Consider the following 26,115-nt stretch of genomic DNA (forward strand, 5'->3'; position numbering starts at 1 on the left):
TACGTCCAATTAAGAATCAAAAAGAGAAGCCCACACACTTTCCCAGCAGCGCTCAACGAAGGAGAGGGCATTTGCCGCATGGCGCTACCTGCTTCCCAGCTACATGTGGGAACGGAGGGTCTTTAGAGAAGCTCCCGAAGTCCAAGAGAGGAACAGAATCCGCACTGACTGGACAGCTCACCCTGAGCTAGGTCTGTACTGGGTGCCCCGCATACGTGTTATGGTCTGGGGCAGAACAGCTAAGATGGGGCATGGATTTGGTGCTCGGATCTGGTGCTCGGAGGGGGCTCTGCAGGCAGTCTTTCATAAGAGAAAACAGGAGAGGGAAGCAGTGAGGCTGAATTCTGGAGCTCAGATACCCCTTTTCATGCAAACTGACATTTGAGGAAGCTTTATGTTCAGAATGACATGCAAACAGTGCTGACAAGGTGCCTCAAGCCACCACTTACACATCCTAATGAACACTGCCTCCAGCCCCTGGGGACTGAGATGTTCCATATCCTGAGAGCCCTGCTTCCAGAACTCCCTACAGGGCCGGATCAAGAGCTGACAAGAGAACCATCTCCACCTCATAGTCATAAGTTGGTTTTGCCCCCAAAAGGTATCCCTCTCACTTAACATTTTTCACCAGGATTAGCTATAATGAATAAATTTACTTTCAAAGGACAAAAAATTTGCCATCACTGAAAGGATTTTGTTCCACTGGACAACTACACGTCGCTCCCTCCTACGTGTAAAGTCTGGCTTCTCCTGTGGGAAAAAGTGCACATATGATGAAATTATGTATTTGCAAGCACTTTGTAAGGATTATCCAAATGTTACTTATAAGCTTCTACTAATTCCTAGAAGACAAATTAACCTTTTTCTTCCGGATCTCTCTAACGGTTACTCTAAAAAAGGACTCCTAAAAATGTTTCAAGGAACGAAAGCAAGGTGATTCCTCTGTCCACAGGCAGACTAGTGTTTTCATCTCCTCTCATTGTCTGGGGGGAAGAAAGATGAGATGTCCCAGAAACCATGGAGGATCATGCAGAAAAGGTCTTAACTATTTTTTCTCTTTGTTCCCATCTTAGGCGATACCTGCAGATTAGTACTTGAACTAGAAGCTAATGCCATAGATCCAGGAGGAAGCTCTGACTGTGCCAAACTTCAGGCCAAGTTGAATTTATCACCTAGTATATCACCTAATCTAAGCTTTTATTTAGGACCCCCTGAGCTTTATACATCTCAGGCAAACTGAACACACTCCAGCGAGGAATATACCTATCAAGAACCTTTCTATAGGGGTGGGAAAAGGGGGAGTACAAAATATAACCTATTCAAGTTATTCAAGCTATCCTGATCTGGGTTCCCAAGGATCCTAGACAATACTAAACTCTTCTTCCCCAGAAAACGGAGGTCTATAAACCAAGGCAATACCTAAATACATGTGAAAGGACCATGCCGAGCAGCTTGCTTTCTGTGTGTACCGGGAACCTCAGTGGCCAATCTGCGGTGTTTTGTGTGCCCGCCCCTTTTCCAAGAGCCCACAGAGTTCACTTGAGGTGACAAGGGGGCAGCAGCAGTTGCTCAGGATGGAGACTTATAGTCTCCTGGGGGCATCCTCTCCCAGCAGCACAATGCCTAAAGTGTCCTCATTCAAGGTTCAAGCAAAGACTGGCTGTTTCTTTCTTTTTTCCTTTTAGAAGGCGATGTCAAGGACAGGAAGCCTGAATTATCCTCTAGTTCTGCCATTATAGTCACACTAACCAGAGGATTTCCACACTAACTACTCGTGGGAGTGGGGGGAAATGACATACCCCCCTCAGCAGTTGCTAACAGCAAGTGCTAAAATACAAAAGAATCAATATTATTTTAGCACCTTTTCCCCCAGCCTTAAAACTTTCATTTTTCTAAGTTTAAGCATTTTCCAAAAGTCCTTAGTGAGTGGAATACCTGTTTCATTAACCTGAGCTAAGTGAATGCCAATTTGTTTAAGGACAAACAAAAGAAAAAATCAAAACCCCTCTCTATGTCAGTCTCTGCCTAAAGAGTGGGTTCTCTCTGCTCTAGGAAAAGTATCATCTTAGGGGCTGCTCAGGTAGCATTCCCCTGCGTCCTTTGAAGGAAGTCACGTTCTACTCTGGGGCACTACCTCCTGCTGGAACTTCTCCTCTAGCTACTAGAAGGAAGCAGCCCCCGGTGGGGACGCCACCATGACTTCCCACCCACGCCCACTCTTGGCACCTTGGCCTACTAGAGCCTCCTGGTATCACACACTTTTCAGGACAATGCCTACCCAGGGTTGCTGGACCCAAGTTTAAATTCCACCTTTAAATCTGGACACAGTCCCAAAGCTTTTGAGATTGATGAGCAACTGTCTTGGGCTTGCTGTGCGCTACTGGCGGCTATACCAGGATTGCTCATTTTGCACATTCAGAACCGTGGTCTCCGGATGTGATGCCGAAGCCTGCTGGCTGGGCGCTGAGGCCAGTTCAATCAAGAAAACTGTGAGCAAACTTGCTCCATTTCTCTCTCTCCCTTTAACTATTGTATTTCAATGGAAATACAATTTCCATTTTTGGGGAAAAAGGGGACCTATCAATTAGTTCATGTGGAAGATGGGGAGTCCTGTGAACTAGAATTTAAACTAGAATTTAATCTTGTGGTTCTTCAACCCTGGGTGCAAAAGAATCACCTCTAAATTTTATTCAAATGCAGATTCTTAAGTCCCACCCCCGCTATTCTGGTCCTTCAGGTGGGGGTAAAGCCTGGGAATTTGTTTTTTTTTTTTAATTTTTTATAAACATACGATGGGGAATTTGCTTTTTGAAGAAGCACTCCATGTGATTTTGATGCAGAGGTGGTCCAGACCACACTCTGGAATGACCTGCATCCCTCACTAGAAGCTGTGTGACTGTGAGCAAATTCCTCAACTTCCCAACCTTACTTCTGAAATGGACAATAAGCTTGGATGTCAGTTTCACTGTAATGTCCAATTCAGATGATGCTGGGAAAGCATGCTGGCAAAGCACTGAATAGGGGTCATCTCGGGTGACAAGCTGCGTCACTGCCATGCTGTCCTCCAGCGTGGGGTTGGGTATAGGAGCTGCAGTCTCCCCTCACATAAATAGGGATGGCACTCCTTGTGTCTTCCTCCTCCCACATGGACAGGCCCACACCAGTGCCCCAAACACCTGGACGACACAGGCTCTTCTTGCTGACAGAGCCATGAAGAAGAGGATTCTCTGAATGTCTAGGAATACCAGACTCCACATTTCAATAGCTTCCACAAAGTGACTTAGCTTCCCCCCCAGTTTTTAGTCTAAGTTGACTGAAGCACTGGCTATGTGTTATAGTCCTTGATACAGAATTTGCTCATTTTCAGCTTGGGTTTGGGAGGCCCATTAGAACAAAAGGGTAAAAATAAAACACAATACCGACAAATTAATTTGTTAAATCTGCTCTTAAACTTGCTATTCAAGTCTAATATAACAGCTATGATTTGGTTTCCAGGAGGCCCTGTGAACTGAAATATATAGCACCTTGATTTTTAAACACACAAAAGACATATGCATTTTTAAAAATTATATATAAAAGCACTAGGCTTTGCCTCCTTCTCTCCATCCCAAGGAAGGGGTTGGAGAGGGCTGAAGCTGCTGCTGGAAATTAAGCAGGGCAACAAAACACTTTAGCAGACTTTATTCCCTGAAGTTAGGAGGCAGCGCGGTCCCGCAGACGTCATACCACCTCGTCAGACTCCAGTCCGTGGACCTCATATAAAGTGTCCAGGATCGCCAGCTGCTTTTCCATGGCGGGGAGGTAGAGGCTGAGGTCCCTCTGCATCCCAACACCGAAGGCTGCTTTCTGGTGGTCGCCTTCCTTTATGGTTAATGCGGCGACAAAGTCTTCATAGGACGGAGCTGCCCTCAGAGCTAACTGCAAAAGAGCTGCCCGTGAGAATCTCGCAGCGCGGCTCTCGCTATCGCCCAAGTGCACACATGCACACACACTCACACGCACGCAGAGAGAGCACAGCAAGAGTAAAACAGCAGGAATACACCCTTCCAATCCATGCACGCTGAAACTGTATTTCAAACACCAACACAACCGATTCTAAGGCTGGAAGAAGCAAGTGTATACTTGGGCCATGCTGGGGATGAATGACACCAACAAATCAGGGAATGCTGAGAGTTTGAGAAAAGCCCCCTCCTCATGCATGGTGTGATCCAGACTATTCTCTTTGCATCCTCAGAATCCAACAGCATACATGTTGCTCCCACAGTCGTGTTCCCACGTGGCCAGGCTTCCTGGGCATCTCATTTGTGTCCCACCTCCAGATAGGCTTCTTTGCCTATCTCTCTTTCTCCCCGCATGGATAATATTTCCTCTGCACCCTTGAATATCTTCTAAAATGGAAGGGAGCTCACATTTGTTGTCTGCCAGTGCACTGATGCTGTGGCATATTTGACCCCAGTTAATGTGTATAAGGACCCTGTGCAGTTGATATCCCCATTTTACAGATGAACATTATACAGCTAATGAGTGTCAGGACCAGGATCTGAACTTAGGAGCGACTCTGTGTTATTCCACCACGTTGCCACACCAAACCACTTCCCTGATGGAATGGCTCCTAGACTCCAGATAGCTCTCTTCCCTTTGTAGGCCAGTTCTCCCCTAAGCCTGCCAAAATCTGCTGTCTGGGATCCACCAGACTGGCGCTGCTGACAGTGCTGGAGACTATGGAATCTTGAATTAATTACTCCACACTCTTTCTTGAGCTTCCTTATTCTTTAAAAGTCTTTGAGAATCGAGCCACAGCCCCTTTTTGCAGTTGGAGAGTGCCTGGCATGATCTGGCAGTGGTCAAAGCACAGACTTGGATGAAGGAGACCTGGACTTGAATCCCAAACCTTTCCCATGTTAGCCTGAGAAATTTAAACAAGCTCCTTAACCTCTTAAAACCTCCATTTCCTCATCTGTAGCAGAGGATTGGTACCAATTTTCTTATTTGAAAGATTAATGGAATACGTATCACATATTCAGCCCACTTTATCACATGTACCAAATACTCAAATAATGGTAGAAGTACATGGGAGAGAGCAGAGAATGAAAGGAAGGCGATTATGTAAAGAATAATATGACAAAATTTCCTAGAACTGAAGGATATGAGTCTTCAGATTTAAAGACCTACCCAGTGCTCAGCAAAATGAATGATAAAGACTAAAAGGAGAATATCATGAAATTTTAGAATGTAGGGATAAAGATCCTGGAAGCATCCAGAAGGGGCTTCGGGGACAGTTTATATACAATGGAACAGGAGTTAGAATGTGATTAGAGTCTACGGTAGCAACAGTAGAAGCTAAAGGACAACAGAGGAATGCCTTCAAAATTGAGAGAAAATTATTATTAACCTAGAATTCTATACAAACCAAAGCATCACTCTAGAAAATTGCAGAATAAAGACATTTTCAGGCATGTAAGAACTCGGAAGTTTAGCTCCCTTATATCACTTTTAGGAAGCAACTAGAAGACACAACTAAAACAAGGGAGAGGATCAAGAAATAGGGAAGTAACAGAACCTGGAAGTTAGTGTGAGATAGAGATTCAGCACAGGAATACTTGTAAAGGAGAGTCTAATGCATAGCAGTACAACAGGCCTGAATAGCTAATTAAGATTGGCATTGAGTTTAGAAAGTTCTGGAAGGGAAGTCTCCAAGAAAAAAAAAAAGCAACACAGATAACATGATACATCTATGGGTTCAGAATGATGGTGATTTGAGAGATTTGATAATGCAGGGGAAAATATAAAACCTATATAGGAAAAAAAAGACCAATAGAATTTTTTTTTCTTTTTTAAGACCCATAGAATTTTGGCTCATCTTCATCATGTTAACTTGTGATATAATTACATTGGGAAGGTAGAGCCAGGGGAAGGGAGATAGTGATAGGTCAAAGAAAGCTAAATTCTAATAATAACAGAAAGTCAATCTTAATGACTAAAACTGATAAGGCCAAAAAGAACAGCAAACATTGTTAGGATTTTGGAGGTACTGGAGAAACAGTCACAGCAGTTGAAAGTGGCAGCCTCTTTGGAGTGAGTCTGGAAAGGTATGGACAGAAGGTAGGGACTGCTATTTTTTGTTAAAACCTTTTTGAACTTTTTGATAAAAAAACAAATCAAGCCCTCTGCACATGTATTTAGGTACAATATGATCTGTGAAAAGTTTTCTCGAAAAGTATTTCTCAAAGGTTCCTAGGGGTCTGTGATGCAGCCAAGCCTACTTGGGAACCAGTGATTGAACTCAACTGAGGAGGAAACCAAAAAGGTCAAACGACAAATGGTTAGGACGCATGCCAGAGGTAGAGCCTGGCCTGGGCTTCCATCCTGTGCACTGCAACCATCCTGTGCACTGCAACCGTCCTGTGAATTACAACGGCCTGAACATAAAAGTTCACTTTTTGGCTGGTAAATGACTCAAATTCCTGGAGTGTAAAAGATGTTTCCCTGAGCAACTGAAAGCAGTTAATGACTCTGCCCCCTGCTGATCACTTAGCACACTGGGAAACAGTACACCTACAGTAGGAATGGCTTGCAGAATAACAGGAGAGGGGCTGGAAGGGCCAATCTAGCTCTTCTATGAATATGGCTGTTGGCAAACGCTCAACCTAATCTATTTTCTTAGAAACCAGCAACTATTAAAAATTATTGGCAATAATATCAAGAGCCTTCAGAATGTCCTTCCTTTTTAACTTTGGGTGTACTCCCTCACCTCTTGTGTTTCAGGTTTCTTTGTCTATGACAGGGTAAGTAAGAGAACACACTTTGCAACTATGAGATTACTAACCGTATGTAAAGCACTTAAAACAACAGCTGGTGCATGGTAAGTGCTCAAAATTCTAAGTTCTAATAGTTCTTGGTATTAGACATAACAATTCCACTTCTAGGAACCTATTTTTAGGAAATAAAAAGAGTTTTAGTAAAAAATGCATGTAAATGAATGCTGTTGTTTTTGTAACAACAGACTTGGAAACAGCTTAAACTTCTAGCACAGAGGCCTGGCAAATAAATCATGGTACCTCCATACTAGGGAAATATTATCCAGTCACTAAAAATAACGATTTTCAAAGACGCTTATGGCATTTAAAAATGGCCCATGATAGAATCTTTAAGTAGGGGGAAAATAATACAAAATTGTACTACAAGGTAAATATAAAAAAATTTACATACACATACAGAGTACACAAAATAATTTTACAAATGTAACATGTAGATATAAAAATATAAACACCTATAAAGAGATATACATTTAGATAAGTATATAAAATTAAATAGAACAATATTAAAAGAATATGTCTATATATAAAAATAAAAGCTAAGAAGGTAAAACACAAAAATGTTTAAAATGGTTATTATGGATTGGTGAGACTATGGACATTTTAATTTTTTCTCTTTCTATTCGTCCATGATTTCTATATTTTTAAAATGAGTCTAGATTACTATATACTGGGAAAAATGCTATGATTTGAAAAGTCCTCTTAGAGACTCTTGGTTATGTTGAATGTTCTGCTACACTTGCATTCTTGTAGGCAACATCTCTCGGATCATTACTATTTGAGGATTAAACTCTGACTTCTAGACCACAACAACAGCTACAACAACACATTTAAGTTTCCTGCGAATAGGGCAACTCAATGTTTTTATGCTCTGTCATCTCAGCGGAAGAGGGGTTTCAGGCACCCCCAAGCAGTCAGGGTTTACTCCGGGAGATCACTGAATGTACCCAATTCCTCAGCGGCAGCCTCCCCATCACTGGCTGCGGAGAGCGGCGACGCGGGGGATGCGCGCTGCTGACAGCAGAGTACATCCTGAGGATTACTGAAGATAATGAATGTGGAAGTACCACGCACTGTGCCTGGTACACAAAGGTGTGCGCCAGCCAAGCGGCAGCTCTGGTGATGATTCTGCCTCACGCACGGAAGGCAAGCATGAGCACTCTGCAGCTGCCTCTGCGCTGGCTCTGGCTGCAGTGAGCGCCGGGGTGTGGAGCTAGTCATTGCCACGCCCTCAAAACACATCTCATGTCACTACAACTTATTTCTTCCACTGTCCATTCTTCCCCCTTTCTTTACCTACCCCCTAACAAATCATAACCTAAACAGTTCTCACTGCAGGCAAATAATGTCTCTTATCCTTTAAATTAGTGAAAGACATGTACAAGGTTATTTCTACCTTATGACCTGCCACGGAACACTCACCTTGTGCGGTGTTTGCTAGTGTCCGCTACACAAGGCTCTACCTTTTCACAGCTGTACCTAAGGCTGACCTCTCCTGAGATGCTGGGAGAAACACAGAGCACTACTGCTGGCATAAAGGCACCCTCTACTCCTGCTAAAAAAAGAAGGCTAACTGCTTTGTGCAGGGGATACTGATTCCCAGGTATGTGTCTTCTTAGGTCAACATGCTGGGAAGGAAGGAGGAGCGGGGTAACAGGAGCCAAAACATGTGGAAGACAAACACATTCAACAATGGAAAAACAAACAAACAAACAAACAAACTGAGTAAGAAGAGGTTTTGAAGAAGCCCTGGCTACTGGCACACCCAATTGAGTTAATATTCAAAACCAAAATTTGACTAAGTGGAAGAAAAAATCAATTTAAAACCTGAGAATTAAAAGGACCAAATACAATGGGCAGCAGAGGGAGCTATGAGCTTGAAAGCACCACCCGGGCCTCCCATCACTGCAGAATTCCTGCTTATCTCTGCACTAATCAGAGAGGCAAACATAATCTGAGAAAGTCACAGGAGCTGGCCAGGGAAAAGCTTGCTTGCTAACAGTCTTTTCCAGTCTAAACATTTTTTATTGCCAACATTTCCATACAACAAAGACCTACAGACTTAAATAGGCAACACTGTGTTCTTATTCTTGAAAACAAAGCAAACAGAAATGCCATGCACACATGCACACGAAACAAACAAAACATCTTGCTGGGACCATCAGAACACTGGAAGGCAGGAGGATTACTTACCGCAAAAACCCCTCGAACCACCCAGCCGTGGTGTTGCCGTAATGTTTTACCATATGCGTTATCTTGAAAAGAAGAAAAACTCCATGAACCACGATTTCACCAGAACCTGATGTGCTATTTGTAGCACCTCCTTCCTCAAGTACATGGTAGCATGATCCTACTGGTACTACGAGCTGACAAGAAAAGTCTAATTAATAGATTATGTCCCCCAGAAAGCAGAAAGTCTTGAGTAGGGAAAAAGCCTACATAGATTTTTTTTTTTTAAGAAAACCAGATAATTCCACTCTTAACTTGTGTAAATGTATCTGAACTTCACTTTATTACCACAGTGGGAAAAGTCCCCTCCATATCAAAAAATGAGGGAAGAATTTTGGAAAAAAATACAGTATAAGAATGTAAAAATGCAGGTCTCTAAATGCCCATCCCTTAGCTGTCCTCTTGGTTTTCTTCTTTGTAACCCGATCTGTTACTCTTCAATTCTAATATCCTATTCCAGGATGTCAAATGTTTGTCCTAGAGGTCCCTGTGACCCTGGATATACAGTATTAAACCAAGAAACCTTTAAAACTACTATCGAAAGAACAGCTTAAAGTTACTAAGCTAGTTGTAAAGTACTTGGTGAGACCTATTAATGTAACTCATTCATATTCTAGACTTTAAAGATAAAAACCTATAATTTTTGTTCCAATGTGTTTTAAAATGAGATTCAAAAACTGGCATATAGTAATTTTAATTACAAAAAAAATATCTCAAGAACAAAATAGCTGCATTTTATGCAAGGGATGTGCTCCTAGAGGCTTTGAATAACACATTCAAAAAATTCAAAAAACACATTCATAAAAATTCAAAACCAATTTTTCCATAGGAAGAAATGCATTCTCTGGAGACACAGATCTATATCACCACAGTATACTTGTATCAACGCTCCATTTCATTTTTTTTTTTAAGATTTTGTTTACTTATTTGTCATAGAGAGAGCACAAGCAGGCAGAGTGGCAGGCAGAGGCAGAGAGAGAAGCAGGCTCCCTGCTGGACAAGGAGCCCGATGTAGGACTCGATCCCAGGACCCCCAGATCATGACCCAAGCCAAAGGCAGCGGCTTAACCAGCTGAGCCACCCAGGTGTCCCAATGCTCCATTTCATTTCTAAGTGGCACCTCCAGTGTTTACAGAGTGCTCATTCCTAAGTAATAACATAGGATATCACAGGGGTCATCTAACCTTCTTCATGCTTTATCACCTCTAAACTTTATTCCGGGGGTGCCTGGGTGGCTCAGTCGGTTAAGCATCTGCCTTTGGCTCACGTCATGATCTCAGGGTCCTGGGATTGAACCCCGTGTTGGGTTCCCTGCTCAGTGGAAAGCCTTCCTCCCCCTCTCTATCTGCCTGCTTCCCCTGCTTGTGCTCTCCCCCCGCCCTGTCAAAAAAATAATCTTAAAAAAAACAAATAACAAAAAACAAAAAGTTTATTCCAAACAAGATTTTCATGTCCTAGTTTTAGCACCAGTACAAGTGTTGCCACCATTTAATCAATGCTTAAGTGACAGTATAATAGGATATGGAAATATTTCATATGATCACAAGAGCAGATGTTAAGATAATGGAAAAACAGACACCAAACCACAGCCACAAGTTTATGCAGTTAACAACAGTGTGGCTGACAGAATACTGCCAAAGAATGTCAGGTATCTGCATTTTACTGGCCGTGTGGCTGCAGCTTAAACACACTTTACAATTTACTCAAGCCCTCTAGCTTTTCTTATTCCCTCTAGCTAATTCTTTGTTAAACTTTTCTTTTTAAAATTTGGATGAGACTTTATTAATACTTTTAGCTTACCCCACTATCAACTGTACATAATTCAACTTTGCACAAAATATAATCTGTATTTTGTATAAAAGAAGACTACACATTTGAAATGTAACAGATTTCTTTCATTATCTAAGGTTTTAGGAACAGATGGAGATGCCAGCATCCAATAAATTCAAGTATGGAGAAGACTCTTATGGACAGCCTAAAGGAGAGTTCAATTTCATTTTTCCTTAGGATAAAGCTCAAGGTTCAATTTCATTTTTTCTTAGGAAAACAGTCTGAATAGACTTAGGGTGTGCTCATAATATAAGTCCTCTAATGTTAAAATTTATCTGGTTGTCTAAGGGGAAAGATGGTATCAGGGACACTTAGGCGGTATAAGACCTTAGCGAAGAAAGGGTTGCTGGCGCACTAAGTGTACAGTGCAGATGGGCAGAAAATAGTAAACACAGCCTCCGAGGTAGATCAGGAAGACAATCAACTTTCCACCCATCCTTTCCAAGAAGCCATTTTGGCTGGCAACACACTGTACAGGTCCATGGGCGCTCACTCATGAAGTGAGCCACAGATATAAGATAGTGGGAATACTTTATATTTCTTGTGATCTTAATCCAGGTGAAGTATTAAATGACATTTTAAATAAATAGATGGAATTCAATGACCTTAAAATCTGCTGGCGGACCTTCATGATGGAATGAGGGTCTACCACACACCCCATACTATGCAAGGCAGGGGAGACCCTCGGGTGATTTAAAATCAGTCAGTCCACTGCCCTCAGTAAGCTCCTGAGCTTATGAGAGCCAGCCACGAAACAAAGTGGCGTTCTGTAAACGGATAACTGCTAGAGCAACGATGTGTATACAGTGCTCTCTGGAGGAATAAAACGACAGAAACAAACCTAGCTTGCAGACATGCGGACAAAGAAGTCTCAAAGGCTGGGTAGGGCAGGGAGAAAGATGGTGGCTGGGGCTGCAGCCAGCAAGCACCAAGGAGCTGTGAGAGATGGGGGCGTGCAGAGCAACGGGCAGTAGCTCACTGGGGCTGGGGCCAAGTGGTGAGGATCTTTATATGCCATGCCAAGGATTCTGAAATCCCTTCTGGAGACCCAGTGATACTTCTAAAAAATATAACACTTAACTGTTTTTTTTCTAATTTCACAAGTAATGCATGCTCATTGTTCAAAGTAAGGAAAACACAAAAAGGAGGGAACTAAAGAAACCTATAATCATGCCTCCTAGAGATAGCCACAGTGGGCATTCTGGGGTTATATTCTCTTAGTCTTTTTTCCTACACAGACTGTATCATGATCTAGCAGTCATGATCATTCTGACTGGGAACTCTGGTAGAAGTTCAGTATGCAGCAAATGCAGCCTTCTGGGTCCCTCAGTCTTCAGCGCCAAAGCGTTCCTGGCTGGACACTCTGCCTCTTTACAAAGGCTCTGGATCCAGTGTTATTCCAGCCGCAGGACTCTACACTTTACCTACACATTGCTCTTTAAGTCCACCTTTCAAAAAAGCCCAGAAACCCTTCTCTATGCCACCTTTTTTAGGAGAGCAGGAAAACGAAGGTGCTGTGAGTCCCAATAAGGCAGGCAGTCTGGTCTATGGAAGGGGGAGTGTTTGTACAGCAGCATGATCTGTGTCCTCCTGCCTGACCCTCCCAGAGGAGCAGCCGTTCCTTGCTGGGCCTGCACCTTGCCAGGGAAGAGTTTTGCCACGGTACAAAATGTGGGCCAACAAGTCTAACAGAAGAGGGAATCATTCAAGAGAATTTGAGCTGGGTCCTGACCCAGGTCCAGGAAGACCACTCTTACTATTTAAAACCAACAAGTGAGAGAAAACTCCTTTAAAAAAAAAAAAAAAAAACCACACACAAGAAAATGCAATTGCCAGAAGTCCTTAGCTGACTCCTACAGCTTCAAATATCCCTGCCACATGAGGCTGCATTAAAATAAAATGAAGTCTAAGTGTGACCTATTTTAGTTACCTAGAGAAGATTAGATAATGAAATATATAAATCTTCACTGTAATATCCATTCTTACCATATGCATGTTCTATAATCTGGAAGTATTTTTGCCCTCTGAAAGACATAAATGATTCCCTTCTCCCAGATCTTTGAGATGTGTCAGTTCCCTAGAGACTGAATCCAAATTTCTGAGTAGGAAGCTTGACAATCACCTTGCTCAATTCTTTTCCTTTTATAATAGTAGAAACAGAAGACCCAGAGAGATGGTGACTTGGCCAAGGTCACAAAGCTAAAAACAATGAGAACTTGGAATATTCTTTTCACATTAAACCATTCTAAAAAAGTAATATTTACTCTTTGTGAGACAAAATAATGAAAAGGAAAAATGTCCCTTTTCTAGCAAGAATTAGAACCTTATTCTGTTAATGGAAACAATATAAATGTGATTTCTTTATTGGTAACTCAGAAATGTGTTGACTGAGGTATGTATGTATGTAGGTATAAAAAGATACTATTTTTAAGTAATCTCTACACCCAATATGGGGCTAGAACCTACAGCCCTGAGATCAAGAGTCACCTGCTCCACTGACTGAGCCAGCCAGGCGCCCCAGAAATTTGCTGAGGTAGTTAGAGATTGATTATGCCTAAACCTGTTACAGCAAGTGAGAGAGAACAACTTTTCCATTACTGTTGGTAGATAACTGTTCTGTCCAGGAACTGCATATATGACAGTGTTTCTCTATTGTCAATCTGTAATTGGTAAGAATCTGTCAAGTCACTTCAGGTTGTAGAGGAGACAAAGGAGAGATACAAATCTAAAAGAGAGTTTAGGAAGTAGGTAAGTAAAGCAGGGAAAGGTGGAATCAGTCATTCACTGAGTTTAAGAGATGATAATCACCTCAGCTCTTAATGAGCTATGCAGTCAGTCCTTGGCAAGAATTAGGAACCAGGAGAGGTTTGAAAGTGAATAAATATGAAAAATAATACTGGGTGAAAAATAATGTATAAGTGTTACACCAAGTATTTAAAAGTTTAAAATATGCAGTATACTCCTAGATGCTATTTATAGATACACAAATATATGGTAAAAGTATAAAAACGTGTATTATATAATAATAAAAAGCAAATTCAGGGTGAAGATCTTCTCTGGAGAATGGAAGGAATAATGGGGTTAAGGGGTGGTACATGGGTACAGTATTGAACTATTTTATATATTTGGTCAAGTGTTAGATATTTGTCCAATGTATGAAATATTTGTAGTAAAACAACAAAAAATCAACAACAACAAAAAAACTGAGCTAGCTAGGAAAGTACTGAATTCTTTAATAGTGACTAAGCTTCTGGTAAAATGAATTGTACGAAGAAAAGCCAAATCAATAACCAATGGACGGAAGTGAAGCAAGTACCCAGAGATGCCCTTTGCTAACTTTAGGCATTATCAAGACAAAAACATGTATTAGAAACCACGTCTGCCATTCAAGAAAGGCACATGTTGTGAATAGTTTAGGAGAGGGACTGACTTGATTCCTCTTCCACAGTATTTTCAAAATAACTAGACAAGTTAAGATTTGTTTGTAAATATCAGGTCATGAGTTCTGACTTTAGCTCTCTACACAGCCCTCCTTGTCTCGGAAAGCCTTTTATATTAAATACATTTAACTGAGCATCTTATGATAAATTTTCCCATTTTGTGCTAGAGATCTTGGTTGGGTGAGTGTATGTTTACCTGACACTGAGCGGACAGTGCAGAGTGTGTAACACTAAGTACCGCGGTATATGAAAGGCCAGAGCAACCTACACAGAGGCTTTCCAAAAGTTCTTTTTGATGTGGCATCAGCTATAGGGTAGACCATTCAACATATCGGCCTTGTGGACCTAACTCTTCCCTTAGAATAAACTTTAGAGAATGCCATAGGACATTTAAGCGTTCAGAAAGCTCTTGACATGAGACCAACCAAAACAGTCCACTCTGACCATCATGATGGGAAATCCAAGTGATAGTTCAAATGCGAAAGGGAGCAGTATAAAACGTAAGGCCTCTTTCCAGATGCTGGGAAAACTCATTCTAGGTCACAGAACTTCAGTAATACAATGAATAAACCTATACTCTCCAGAGAGTTAATAGATGTCAAGGTTTCCATTGTGTCATTTAGGATTTTTTTTTAAGATTTTATTTATTTATTTGACATAGATCACAAGTAGGTGGAGAGGCAGGCAGAGAGAAGAAGAAGCAGGCTCCCCACTGAGCAGAGAGCCTGATGCGGGGTTCGATCCCAGAACCCTGGGATCATGACCTGAGCCGAAGGTAGAGGCTTTAACCCACTGAGCCACCCAGGTGCCCCTCATTTAAGAATTTTTATATATCACCTCTCATTTTCAAGGCCACTAAGATAATATATAAGTTTTATGAACATGTACCTCAAAACCTTTCTTAAGCCGTATTTCCAAATTTGGGAGAGCTAGTCAAGTTTTATCCTTAATTTATCCCTATTATCTTGTTTCTAAGTTAGAAAAAAATTTTGTCACTGGAGAACTAGCTAATTATCATGAAAAGGAGGCAAAATTAACTGGTGCTGTGGCACTAATCTCAGTGCTTTTATTCCAGTTTATTCATAAATCACTCAGAAGCATCAAAATTCCCAAATAATCAAAATGTAGCCCAGTGACAGGTTGGCTTCAACATCCTAGCTCTATTGGTTGGGTCCCAAACCTTGACCTGGATTAAAATCACCTAAAGGACTTGCTAACGCGGATGCTGTGCCCCATCTCCAGGGAGTTTTTAGCCTCCGGTGCTAGGTGGGGCCTGGCAGCCTCTATTTCTAGTAAGCCTGCAGGTAATGAAGAGGTTCTCCTCGGACCATTTTGAGAACCACTGTTCTTGAGATATAAGGAAGGTATTTATCCTCTCTAGACCTCAGTTTACTCACTGTCAAAAGGAGTATTTGGAAGATTAAATGAAATGTCACTCAAAAACTAGTGTCATTCCTACACTGGACTATATAAAGGGTAGCTGCTATTATAGTAACTCAAATTCAATTTTAGAACCTAAAACATGCAAGCTTTTTGCCTTTATAAATATAGGTATAAACCCTTTCTTTTACCTACATTCCTAAACTCCCTCATTTTAGACAAGGTATCAGTTCTACTTATAAAGACTACGATTTCAAAACGAGAAGAAAAGCTGCTGACCCAGAGACATCTACATCAAAGAGCCTATGGGCTTTAAGTAGTTAATGTGTAAATAAATATTTCTTATAAAGCTGTATTTGTTTGCACAGAGCTTGTTGTGTCTACAACTGGAGGGGAGGGTGGGTGGTTAGGAGAACTTTTCTCTACACTGAACAGCAGCAGGAAACTCGGGACCCCTACAAGCAAAACTATGATTTAATTCATGAAAACTTCTGAAATAATCCTAAACATCAGGATGAAAATCTCAAGTTTATAGCCCCCGTTTCCTCCCATTGAAAATAGTGCTGAAGGGGGAAGAGAGAAGGAAAAGCTGAGACTGACTGCGCTTACTGTGATTTCAAAGTAGCATCTCCCCTTACAGTCTCCTCTCTCCTCAGAAGGGTCCAGACTCCAAATCAAGCAAAAAGAAGGTAAGAAAAAGAACAGAATTAGGAGCAGAGCTACTCCAGAAAGGGGATATCCTTAATTTCCTCCCTACCTTCAGGGATAAGCTTTCCTTTTTCACTTGTGTGTCCAGTAAGCAGCTGGTTCTATTCTGCCTCCACTCCGGGGAGGGGTCAAGGAGGTCAGCAGTCACAGCCAGCCTGGGCCCTCACAGACAGCCGTAACAGAGCAGCAGCATCATGTGATGGGTGGAGCCCACTAGACACACTGCTGAGTCCCACAGCTTCTGTATTTCCTTGGGGGTAGAGAAGCCTTCCTCCCCGTGTGAAATTTCCACTCTAAGAACTTAGTATGGAGAGAAATGTCTGGCTTGGCACCAGAGCTTTGTAAACTTCTCATTTCTGATTTGGGACCAGTAAGCTCCATTTTCTGACCGGTTATCAACTTCTTATGTCAGGATGATGAAAATATAAACAAGAGAAGCTAACTTCTATGAAGTATTTATTATGCACGACTTTACTAATCTTTTAATGTGCATGAACCTATTTAATCTTTACAACCATGTTTTAGGAAAATGGTATCATCATTCCCATTGTGTAGATGAGGAAACCAGGAAACAGAAAGGGTAAGCAAGTTGCCTAAGGGCACAATGCTATCAATGGTGGAATCCAGAGAGCCCAAGATCTTAATCAGTCCACAAATCATACAGTTCCATGATACTGATTAGGGGCATGAATAGTTACAGTGAAAATACTTTGAGTACTGAAATCAGGACATGTGGGAAGAATACAACAGACTGTCCTAGAAATTCAGGGATGTATGAGAAGTCCAAAAAATACACAGCCCAGGGACGGTGGAGAAGATCTTTTGTGGGAAATGAGGACTTTTTTTTTAAGAGTCTATTTATTTCACAGAAAGAGAGAGACTGTGAGAGCATAATCAGGCAAACAGGTGGAGCAGCAGCGAGAAGGAGAAGCAGATTTCTCGCTGAGCAGAGAGTCTGATGTGGGGCTCAGTCCCATTGAGCTGAAGGCAGACACTTAACCGACTGAGCTGCCCTGGGGCCTCAAAATGAGGAGTTTTGAGGCAGGGGTCTCAAAGTGACTCTGCTTCAGATCTTTTGTGGCCTTAGCATGTACTTTAATCTCTATGAATTTTGGATACCTAATCTGCAAAAATGGACTGACCTAAGGATTAAGTTGTCTAAATCCTTCATAAAGTGTTATAGAAAAAAACAGTTTTTATTGTTTCACAGCATACTGGCAAGTTTCTAGATAGGAAGGCCTGAGAAAGTCACATGAGGGCAGAATCCCTCAGGACTCATGGCTCAGAGGGAAGATTAACAGAAGGAACCAACAAAATGCCGTTGTGAATACTGGCTCCCTTTCCACAACAGAAGCATCTAATTCATTCATTTCATTATTTATAATCATGGCTATTTAGAGCTTGACCATGTGCTTCTCTACATCACAATAATATAGGGCTTCAAAGTAATATGGAATTTCAATACCCACTCCTTACCCGTCATGCCTCAAGGCCCATGTTGGGAGAATTTCTTCTAGATGAAGAGTGAGAATTCAGCCATTCTGTCAAGAGCACTATGAGGATGTTCCCAAGCTAATGTTTTCCAAAACTGATCTGACAGATCCAGATACCTATCCACACCAGTGTTTACTGAGCACCTTACAGGGTTTCAGTCCCTACATTATAAGATGCTAGAGATACAGGATGACCTCTGACCAAGGCCTTCATCCTGGTCTCAGCTCTACTACTACAAACATGAGGCATTTGAGGAGTATATGATGATGACGACCATGAACCCCCCCTTTATCTCACTCCAGAGCAAATTCCCAGGGTTCCCCAAACCCTCCCTGTTAAGGTCTCTAAAACTAGCTTCTCTTGGGACATTGATTTCGGAGAACTGCACTGAATCTGAAGATTAATTTAGGAAGAGCTCACTTCTTAAAAATGTTAGGCTTTCCTATTAAGAGATGGCTGTCCATTAATTTTGCTCTTCTTCAAGATATACTGATTTTTAAAAATTAGATCTACATTACGAGGTCACAATCTCATGAGATTTTTTTTTTTTTTTAACGGAGCATATAAGAAACAAACAATAATAATGAAATAGAAAAGAAACAAAATCCACTTCAGAAAAGCAGAAATTTTCCCCTATACCCCGCCTCCTCCTTTAGGGGTCTCCATTCCACATTCTATTCAATGGAATCATCAAAATGTAAAGGACACTTACTCAAGGCTGTCTGGATATCCTTTTCTCCGTTTTTCACTTCTGTCAAAAATCCCTTCAAAAATTTGAGACCTCTAAAACAAAAAAGAGGAAGAAATATTTTCAAAGTTCACTTATATTGAATGGGTATAAAGAAATGGCAGACATCAGTGTCTTCCTCAATATCTCGAATATAGCAGCAAACAGGTCAAGTCACATGGAAGTCTTTTCTGCCTTTCTTCCCTGTCATTTCCTTTTAGTTTACTCTACACCTTTCTCATCTGATCTACCTAAACAGTGGTTTCCAAAAAGTGGTCCTGGGACCAGTGGGAACTTGCTGGAAGTGCTAGTTCTGGGGTCCCACTCCAGACTTACTGAGTCAGAAAGTCTGAGTCTGGAGTGGAGCAATCTGTATTCTTTTTTTTCCCCTAAGATTTTATTTATTTGACAGACAGAGATGACAAGCAGGCAGAGAGGCAGGCAGAGAGAGAGGGGGAAGCAGGCTCCCCGCTGAGCAGAGAGCCCGATGCGGGGCTCAATGCCACGACTCTGGGATCGTGACCAGAGCCGAAGGCAGCGGTTTTAACCCACTGGGCCACCCAGGCGCCCCGGGCAATCTGTATTCTTAAGAAAGCCCTTCAGGTGATCGGATGCTATCAAAGTCTGTGATCTACTGATTTAAAGAGAACCCGTCAATTCTATCATCCTTTAGGATTCCTATGTTACATATACTGTTATATTAGCGAAGTTCATCGGGAGGGAGGAAAAGAAAGAGTCGGAGTTCTATTCATCAGGCCTTCTAGAAAAGGTTACTGGGTTGGATCCTCCACTCGAAGTGCTCTTTGTATAACATAACACTTTTTTTGCTGGTAGCATTTCGACTGAGCTGGATTTCAACTGTGGCCCCATCCCAGCGGCCTCACCTCTTCAGCCACAAGAGGGCTTCTGTAGCTGAGTTCCTAACCTGGGCTACGTCAGCCTCCACTTCATGCAGCACTATCTTCTGGAGGGTGGTGAACTCTTCCTTGTTGGTTATGTACTTCTGATTTACTTTCTGCAGGAAAAGCAGGGAAACGATCTACGTTAAAAATGCTAAAGCTATCAAGTAAATCAGTGTAGTATTGAGACTGATAAGCTTGTCAAGCAGGCTTTAAGAAATCAAAATAAATTAAGTCTCTATTACTTTTTTCCTTATGTTTTCAAGGTAATGTGTTCTTGTTGGAGAATTTTTATGAGGCTTAAGCCAGAATTAAAGTCTCAAGGCTTTAAAATACTGGTTTTAAAGCATTTTTTTCTGCCTCAGAACTCTTCTCACAGCTGACCTATACTTTTCATCTTGACTATAAACTCAACAATCGCAAGTGTTTCTGAATGAGGTTTCATGCACTTCTCCCTCCAAATGTATGGTCTCCATAGAGACATGCTAGTATATTCACCTTGATATTTCCAACAAGATCCATTTTAACAGGAGCAAACACCGTAGGGCCAAGTTTGTCTAGAAGAAAAGATTGAAAACATCTTTGAAAAAGCAATTTTCTTAAGTGGCAAATATACATATATTTTAAAAGATTTATTTATTTATTTGTCAGAGAGAGAGAGTGAGCAAGCCAAGCAGGCAGAGTGGCAGACAGAGGCAGAGAGAGAAGCAGGCTCCCTGCTGAGAAAGTAACCTGATGCGGGACTCGATTCCAGGACTCTGGGATCATGACCTGAGCCGAAGGCAGCCGCTTAACCGACTGAGCCACCCAGGTGTCCCTAAGTGGCAAATATTTTTATAATAACAAAAAATTTAGCATGTTTTTCTCCCCAAAACTGTTATTTTTTATTTTTAAATCATTTTCCAAACATAAGTTTCAAAGACTTCTAAGATATGGTCATCACAAAATACTAGATTTCAAAGACTCAGTATCAAAAAAAGAATGCAGGGGCGCCTGGTGGCTCAGTGGGTTAAGCCTCTGCCTTTGGCTCAGGTCATGATCTCAGGGTCCTGGGATAGAGCCCCACATCAGGCTCTCTGCTCAGCAGGGAGCCTGCTTCCCTCTCTCTCTCTGCCTGCCTTTCTGCCTACTTGTGATCTTTCTCTCTGTCAAATAAATAAATAAAATCTTAAAAAAAAAAAAAGAATGCAAGCTATCTCATTAACGATTCCCTTATACTGATTATATATTGAAATAATATTTTGGCTATATTAGGTCATATAAAATGTATTATTGAAATTAGTTTAAAAAATAGTTTTATCTGCTTTATTTTACTATTTGATGGGCCTGCTAGAAAACTTAAATTCATGTATGTTCAAAAATTTAAATTCACATATGTTCAAATATTTCTGTGGGACAAGAACGACTAAAAATATAGCAAAGCGGTATAGCTAAAAAGCCAGAAGAGAAAAAATAATGGAATTCTAAACAATACTTGATTGATTGGGAAAAAAAGGCAGGGGTGGAGGTAGGAACAAATATAGGTAGCTAAAAACCTAAAACAGGAAATAAAATAGAATAAAAAATAATTGATTAAATGGCTAGAATTTAAGAAAAATAAAAAAGGAACAAAGAACAGATACGACAAATAGAAAATAAATAGCAAGATGGTAGAAACAAATAGCAAGATAACAGATGTAAATTCATTCAATCTAATTCACTATACACAAAAGTACAGGAAGAGGGTGGTGGGACTATGGACATTGGGGAGGGTATGTGCTATGGTGAGTGCTGTGAAGTGTGTAAACCTGGCAATTCACAGACCTGTACCCCTGGGGCTAGTAATACATTATATGTTTATAAAAATTTTTTTTAAAAAAGTACAGGGAAAAAACCCACAATTTCAATAATGCTGAAAACGTATTTCATGAAATTAACTCACTCATGATTATAAAAAACTACTCAAACACAAAAGTCAGCTCTATCTGTATGCTATCAACAAACAATTGGAAAAATACATATTCTTTACATAGCATCAAGAATTCTAAGACTCTAAAATGTATCCCTAACAAAAATTGTGTATGACCTCTGGTACGGGAAACAAAGGCAGAAGAAAAATTATTAAATATCCTTACTACCTAGAGCCCACTGAAAGTCCTTGAAACAGGCTGAATGACAGTCCTCTAGGGACTCATCGGCCTCGGCCTCCATATTAATACTTTGCTAAGGGCAAAAGGCAATCCTAGCCAGAATCTGCCCCCACCTCACCCCACCACCCCACTCCACCCCAACAGGATCCTGTAAGTCTATTTTAAAAAATAAAATTTCCTTTGGAAACTTCCTTTATCTTTAAGTCCCCAAGATCCATGTTGGCAGTCATCCCCCAAGCATATGGCCCATCAGTATACATCTGAAGGGTCTCATGGCTAAGGTTTTATTAGATGGTAATAAATGACATTTTCCCAAGAACAGCTAGCCCCCTCAAGGTTCTGGAAACCTTGCTTCCAAAATTCCTTTGAGATTTACGCTATCCCTAATCCCCTCCCAACTTGAAAGTATATAATGGGCCACTTTTCATGACCCCACTGCAGCTCTTTCTGCCCACAGGTTCTGTCCCTGTGCTTTAATAAAACCACCAAAGACATCTCAAGAATTCATTCTTGGGCATAGGCTTCAAACCCTAACATCTTTCCTACATCAATCTCTACACCAAGAACTATACAAAAACACTGAAAATAAAGAAGACATAGGTAAATGGAGAGATACAGCATGCTTTGGGATTAGAAGACTCAAAATTGTTCAAGATGTAAACTTCCTCCTAATTGGTTTACCGATTCAATATAATCTTAATCAAAATCCCAATATTTTTTAAGTAGAAATTAGCTAAAATTTATATGGACATGTAAAGGACCAACAACTGCCAAAATCTTGAAAAAGAACAACATTATTGGAAGACTTACATTATCTGATTTCAAGCTTTTTTATAATGGCACACTAAGACAATGTAAGTATTATCATGAAAAAATTAAGCAGACCACTGGGACAGGAAACACAGTCCAGAAACAGACCCACACCTAAAAGATCCACTGATTTTCAACAAAGCTGCCAAAATAATATAAAAGGGAAAATATTTTCATTTAAAGAAATGGTTTCTGAACAACCAGATAGCATAAGGGAAAAAAAAAATCTCAACCCTTACCTCACACCATATATAAAAATTAATTCTAAGATGTATAAATGTAAACATAAAATCAAGACTAAAGGGAACAGAAAACACATGAGAATATCTTCATGACCTTGGGTGTAAACACAGATTTCTTAGGGCACCAAAAGTACTAACTATAAAAGAAAGAAAATAGATATATGGATTTCATGAAAATGAAAAGCTGCTCTTCAAAGACATTAAGCAAAGAAAGTCATAGCTTGGGGAAAATATTCACAATGCATATGTCTAAAATGGAATGCTTTTGAGAATATATAGTGAATGCTTACAACTCAATACAAAGAACACTAACCAACTTGAAAAAATGGATTAAAGATTTGAAAAGACTTCACAATGAGGGAGATAGCAATGGCCGATAATTACATTAAGAAGTGTTCAACATCATTAGTCACTGAGAAAGTGTGGAGACCAAGGGCACCCCAAGGTAGGCCACTTGAACATGAAGATTATTTTGAGTTAACAGCAATCAAATCCCAGCAGATTCAGGAAAAATTCTTTACCTTCCCTTTGACTGCTTAAATTTACATTAGAAAGGAAAGCCTGTCCCAGGAAGAATGCAATTAACAGATTTCTCTTTACTTAAGAAACTTATGTGCATAACAGGGCAGCCTTCATTTTCCAACCATTTCCTCTTATCTTCCTAATGGTTTTCCTCCCCCTTTGTACCTCCACCCTCAGGGCCCTAACTCTTTCCTTTGGGCAGGAAGTCATATAAGCCTCATGTTCCCTGTCTTTGTAATTTCATGTCTGTGTGGATTCTCCATATGTATGGAGTTAAATTTGATTTTCCCCTGTTATTCTGTCTCATGTCAAAATGATTCTTGGTCCAGCCAGAGGACCCTGAGGAGAAAGTAAATTTCTTCCTCCCCAACAGAAGTTAAAACCGCAATGATACCGCTAAACACTCAGAGGAACAGCCAGACCCAAAACCTCAATACCACCAAGTGTTAGTGCAGATAAGAAGCAACCAGAATAGTCATACATTGCTGTTGGGACTGTATGACTGTGTAACCACTTTTTATAAAGTGAAACAGATGAACCCAATGAATTGGCAATTCTACTCCTAGGTATTTACTCAATATATGAAAAATTATGCCACAGACACAAATATACTCAGAGCAATTTCACTGGTAATAGCCCAAATAAGAAACTACCCAAATGTCCATTCATCAATAGAAGAATGAATAAACAAATTACACGTTCATTTAATAGAATACTATTCTGCAATAAAAAGGAATGAACTACAGATACATGTAACAATAAGGATGAAAACATTACACTGAGAGAAAAACACGGATGAAAAAAAGTAGATAGTACGATTATGATTCTCTTATATGAGACTTTAGAAAAGGCAAAACTAATCTATGGTGACAGAAATCAGTAAAATAGTTGCCTTGGGCTGGGTGATAGTTGCGGGTTGACTGGCACAGGGAACATTCTGGTGTGATGAAAACATTTTATATCTTGATAGGGATATGGATTACATGGCGGTACATGTGTTTATCAAACATTACTGAATCATAATACTTAAGTTCTACGTAAGTTATATCTCAATTTCAAAAAAAAGATATGTAAAATTTCAAAAAAATGAATTAAAAAAAGATGCATAGCTAAGTAGGTCATAAAACAAATTTGAACACATTAGTGATGCCTGGTTCTACTGACTCTATATTTGAACTTAAATTTATACGTATAATTTTTAAACCTTTGAAAAAACGTTTTAATGGTATCATACTAATGGATTTGAAGGTCTGTTCCGCAACTACTTTTTTTAAAAGTATAATTTCTCGAAAACAAAATTCCCTTTTTTCCTTATACTACTCTGTGGCCAATACTTAATTATTGGTAGGAATAAAAAGCAAACATGCAATAATGCTCAAAGCCAAACAGTTTTAACTACATGTGGCTAGTGATATGGAGAGGTAGCCAAGAAGGGTCATTTCACTCTATATATAGTTCAGGATATTTCTGCTACAAAATAACAGCAGTGGGACAGATTCTACAGACTAATGAATTTAAGACAAATGCAATAATCTTACCTAATACTGGAACCACAGCATAACATGACTCCAAGAATGCTTCTGTGGGAATGCCACTGTCTTCCAGAAGTTCAATGTCACTAAAGCTAAACAATTTGGTGATACAAAAGGAGAAAGATCAAAAATATAACATTAATACTCTCTGCATTTCAGAGGTAGTCATGAAAACAGTTGCCCATCTGGAGAGCAAGTCATTTGGCCTGATTTCAGTGATTGTTCTTCTACTATAATATGGTCCAATAAAATCATTTTCCAGAGATAATCTACCAAAGCAAGCTACAATGTGTTCAGGGTATAGTCTCACAATCCAATTCCTCACTGCTTCAGAAAGGTAAAGCAGATACCAACCTCTGTTCTGTTAGACTATGCCATCACCTGAAAGGAACACCACACTGATTTTCTAGAAGGGAAGCTGGTATCCAATTGTCACTGATTTTAGAAAGTATCAAATACCTGGTATTCATGGTACTAAAAAAAGTTGGGATGATTTCTTGGCCTTCTTCCCAGTGGGATTCTGGAGAGCTACTGGAGGAGTTTGACGCAGGCTGTGCTAAGCTGCTATCATGATTCGCCAGACTGTCCTCTCCTTCTTCCTTCATGATCTCACCTTGGACTGCACATAGAAAATACTTATTACTAAACTACTATTTATATATTATAAAATTAATATATATTCCTTGTTGAATATTTCTAAAACACAGAAAAGCTTACAGAAATAAAAATCAGGGCGCCTGGGTGGCTCAGTGGGTTAAAGCCGCTGCCTTCGGCTCAGGTCATGATCCCGGGGGTCCTGGGATGGAGCCCCGCATTGGGCTCTCTGCTCAGCAGGGTGCCTGCTTCCCTTCCTCTCTCTCTCTGCCTGCCTCTCTACCTACTTGTGATCTCTGTCTGTCAAATAAATAAAATCTTAAAAAAAAAAATCAGTGAAATACTATATACACACAAACAAAATTGGGTTTAAATATATGTAGGTTTATGTCCTGATTGTTTTCACTCAACAGTTTATCAGGAATATTCTCATTATCATTCAATACTTTTAAAATGTGATTTTAATGACCATATATATTGCATCAAGCTAATGTGGAGGGCACTTAGGTGGTTTCTAAAAATTTAGTGTTATACAATCGATCTTCATTATCAGCATATTCTGTATTTGTGAATTTGCCTTCTCATAATATTTTATTTGTAATCCTAAAAAACAATGCTTGTGGCACGTTTGCAGTCATTTCTATACATGTGTAGATGGTGAACATTTGAGTCGCCCGACATACATGCTTCCAACTAAGGTCAAACAAGGTAACAATCTGCCTTCTTCCTTGGTTCTTATACTATACACAACTGTGTTTATGTAG

At 40.3% G+C, this 26,115-nt stretch overlaps 1 protein-coding gene across 2 annotated transcripts in view; it reads right to left on the reverse strand.

Annotated features, from left to right (window-relative positions):
- Positions 1-3,666: 3,666 nt before the first annotated feature.
- PLEKHA8 (pleckstrin homology domain containing A8) overlaps positions 3,667-26,115 on the reverse strand; it is a 49,311-nt gene continuing 26,862 nt past the window's right edge. The window contains exons 8-14 of one of the 2 annotated variants that reach the window (XM_032872371.1): positions 25,217-25,376; positions 24,764-24,849; positions 20,021-20,079; positions 19,508-19,638; positions 18,609-18,679; positions 9,009-9,070; positions 3,667-3,918 (exon numbers count right to left, since the gene is read on the reverse strand). In XM_032872371.1, the coding sequence (XP_032728262.1) occupies positions 3,721-3,918; positions 9,009-9,070; positions 18,609-18,679; positions 19,508-19,638; positions 20,021-20,079; positions 24,764-24,849; positions 25,217-25,376 (767 nt within the window). In that variant the 3' untranslated portion in view covers positions 3,667-3,720. Of the gene's footprint in view, positions 3,919-9,008; positions 9,071-9,105; positions 9,182-18,608; positions 18,680-19,507; positions 19,639-20,020; positions 20,080-24,763; positions 24,850-25,216; positions 25,377-26,115 lie in introns of those variants that run through there. The other variant, XM_032872380.1, reaches the window with a different exon arrangement.

The sequence above is a fragment of the Lontra canadensis genome, unplaced genomic scaffold (genome assembly GCF_010015895.1).
Source record: "Lontra canadensis isolate GAN:19392208 unplaced genomic scaffold, GSC_riverotter_1.0 scaffold2, whole genome shotgun sequence".
Classification (NCBI taxonomy): Eukaryota; Metazoa; Chordata; class Mammalia; order Carnivora; family Mustelidae; genus Lontra; species Lontra canadensis.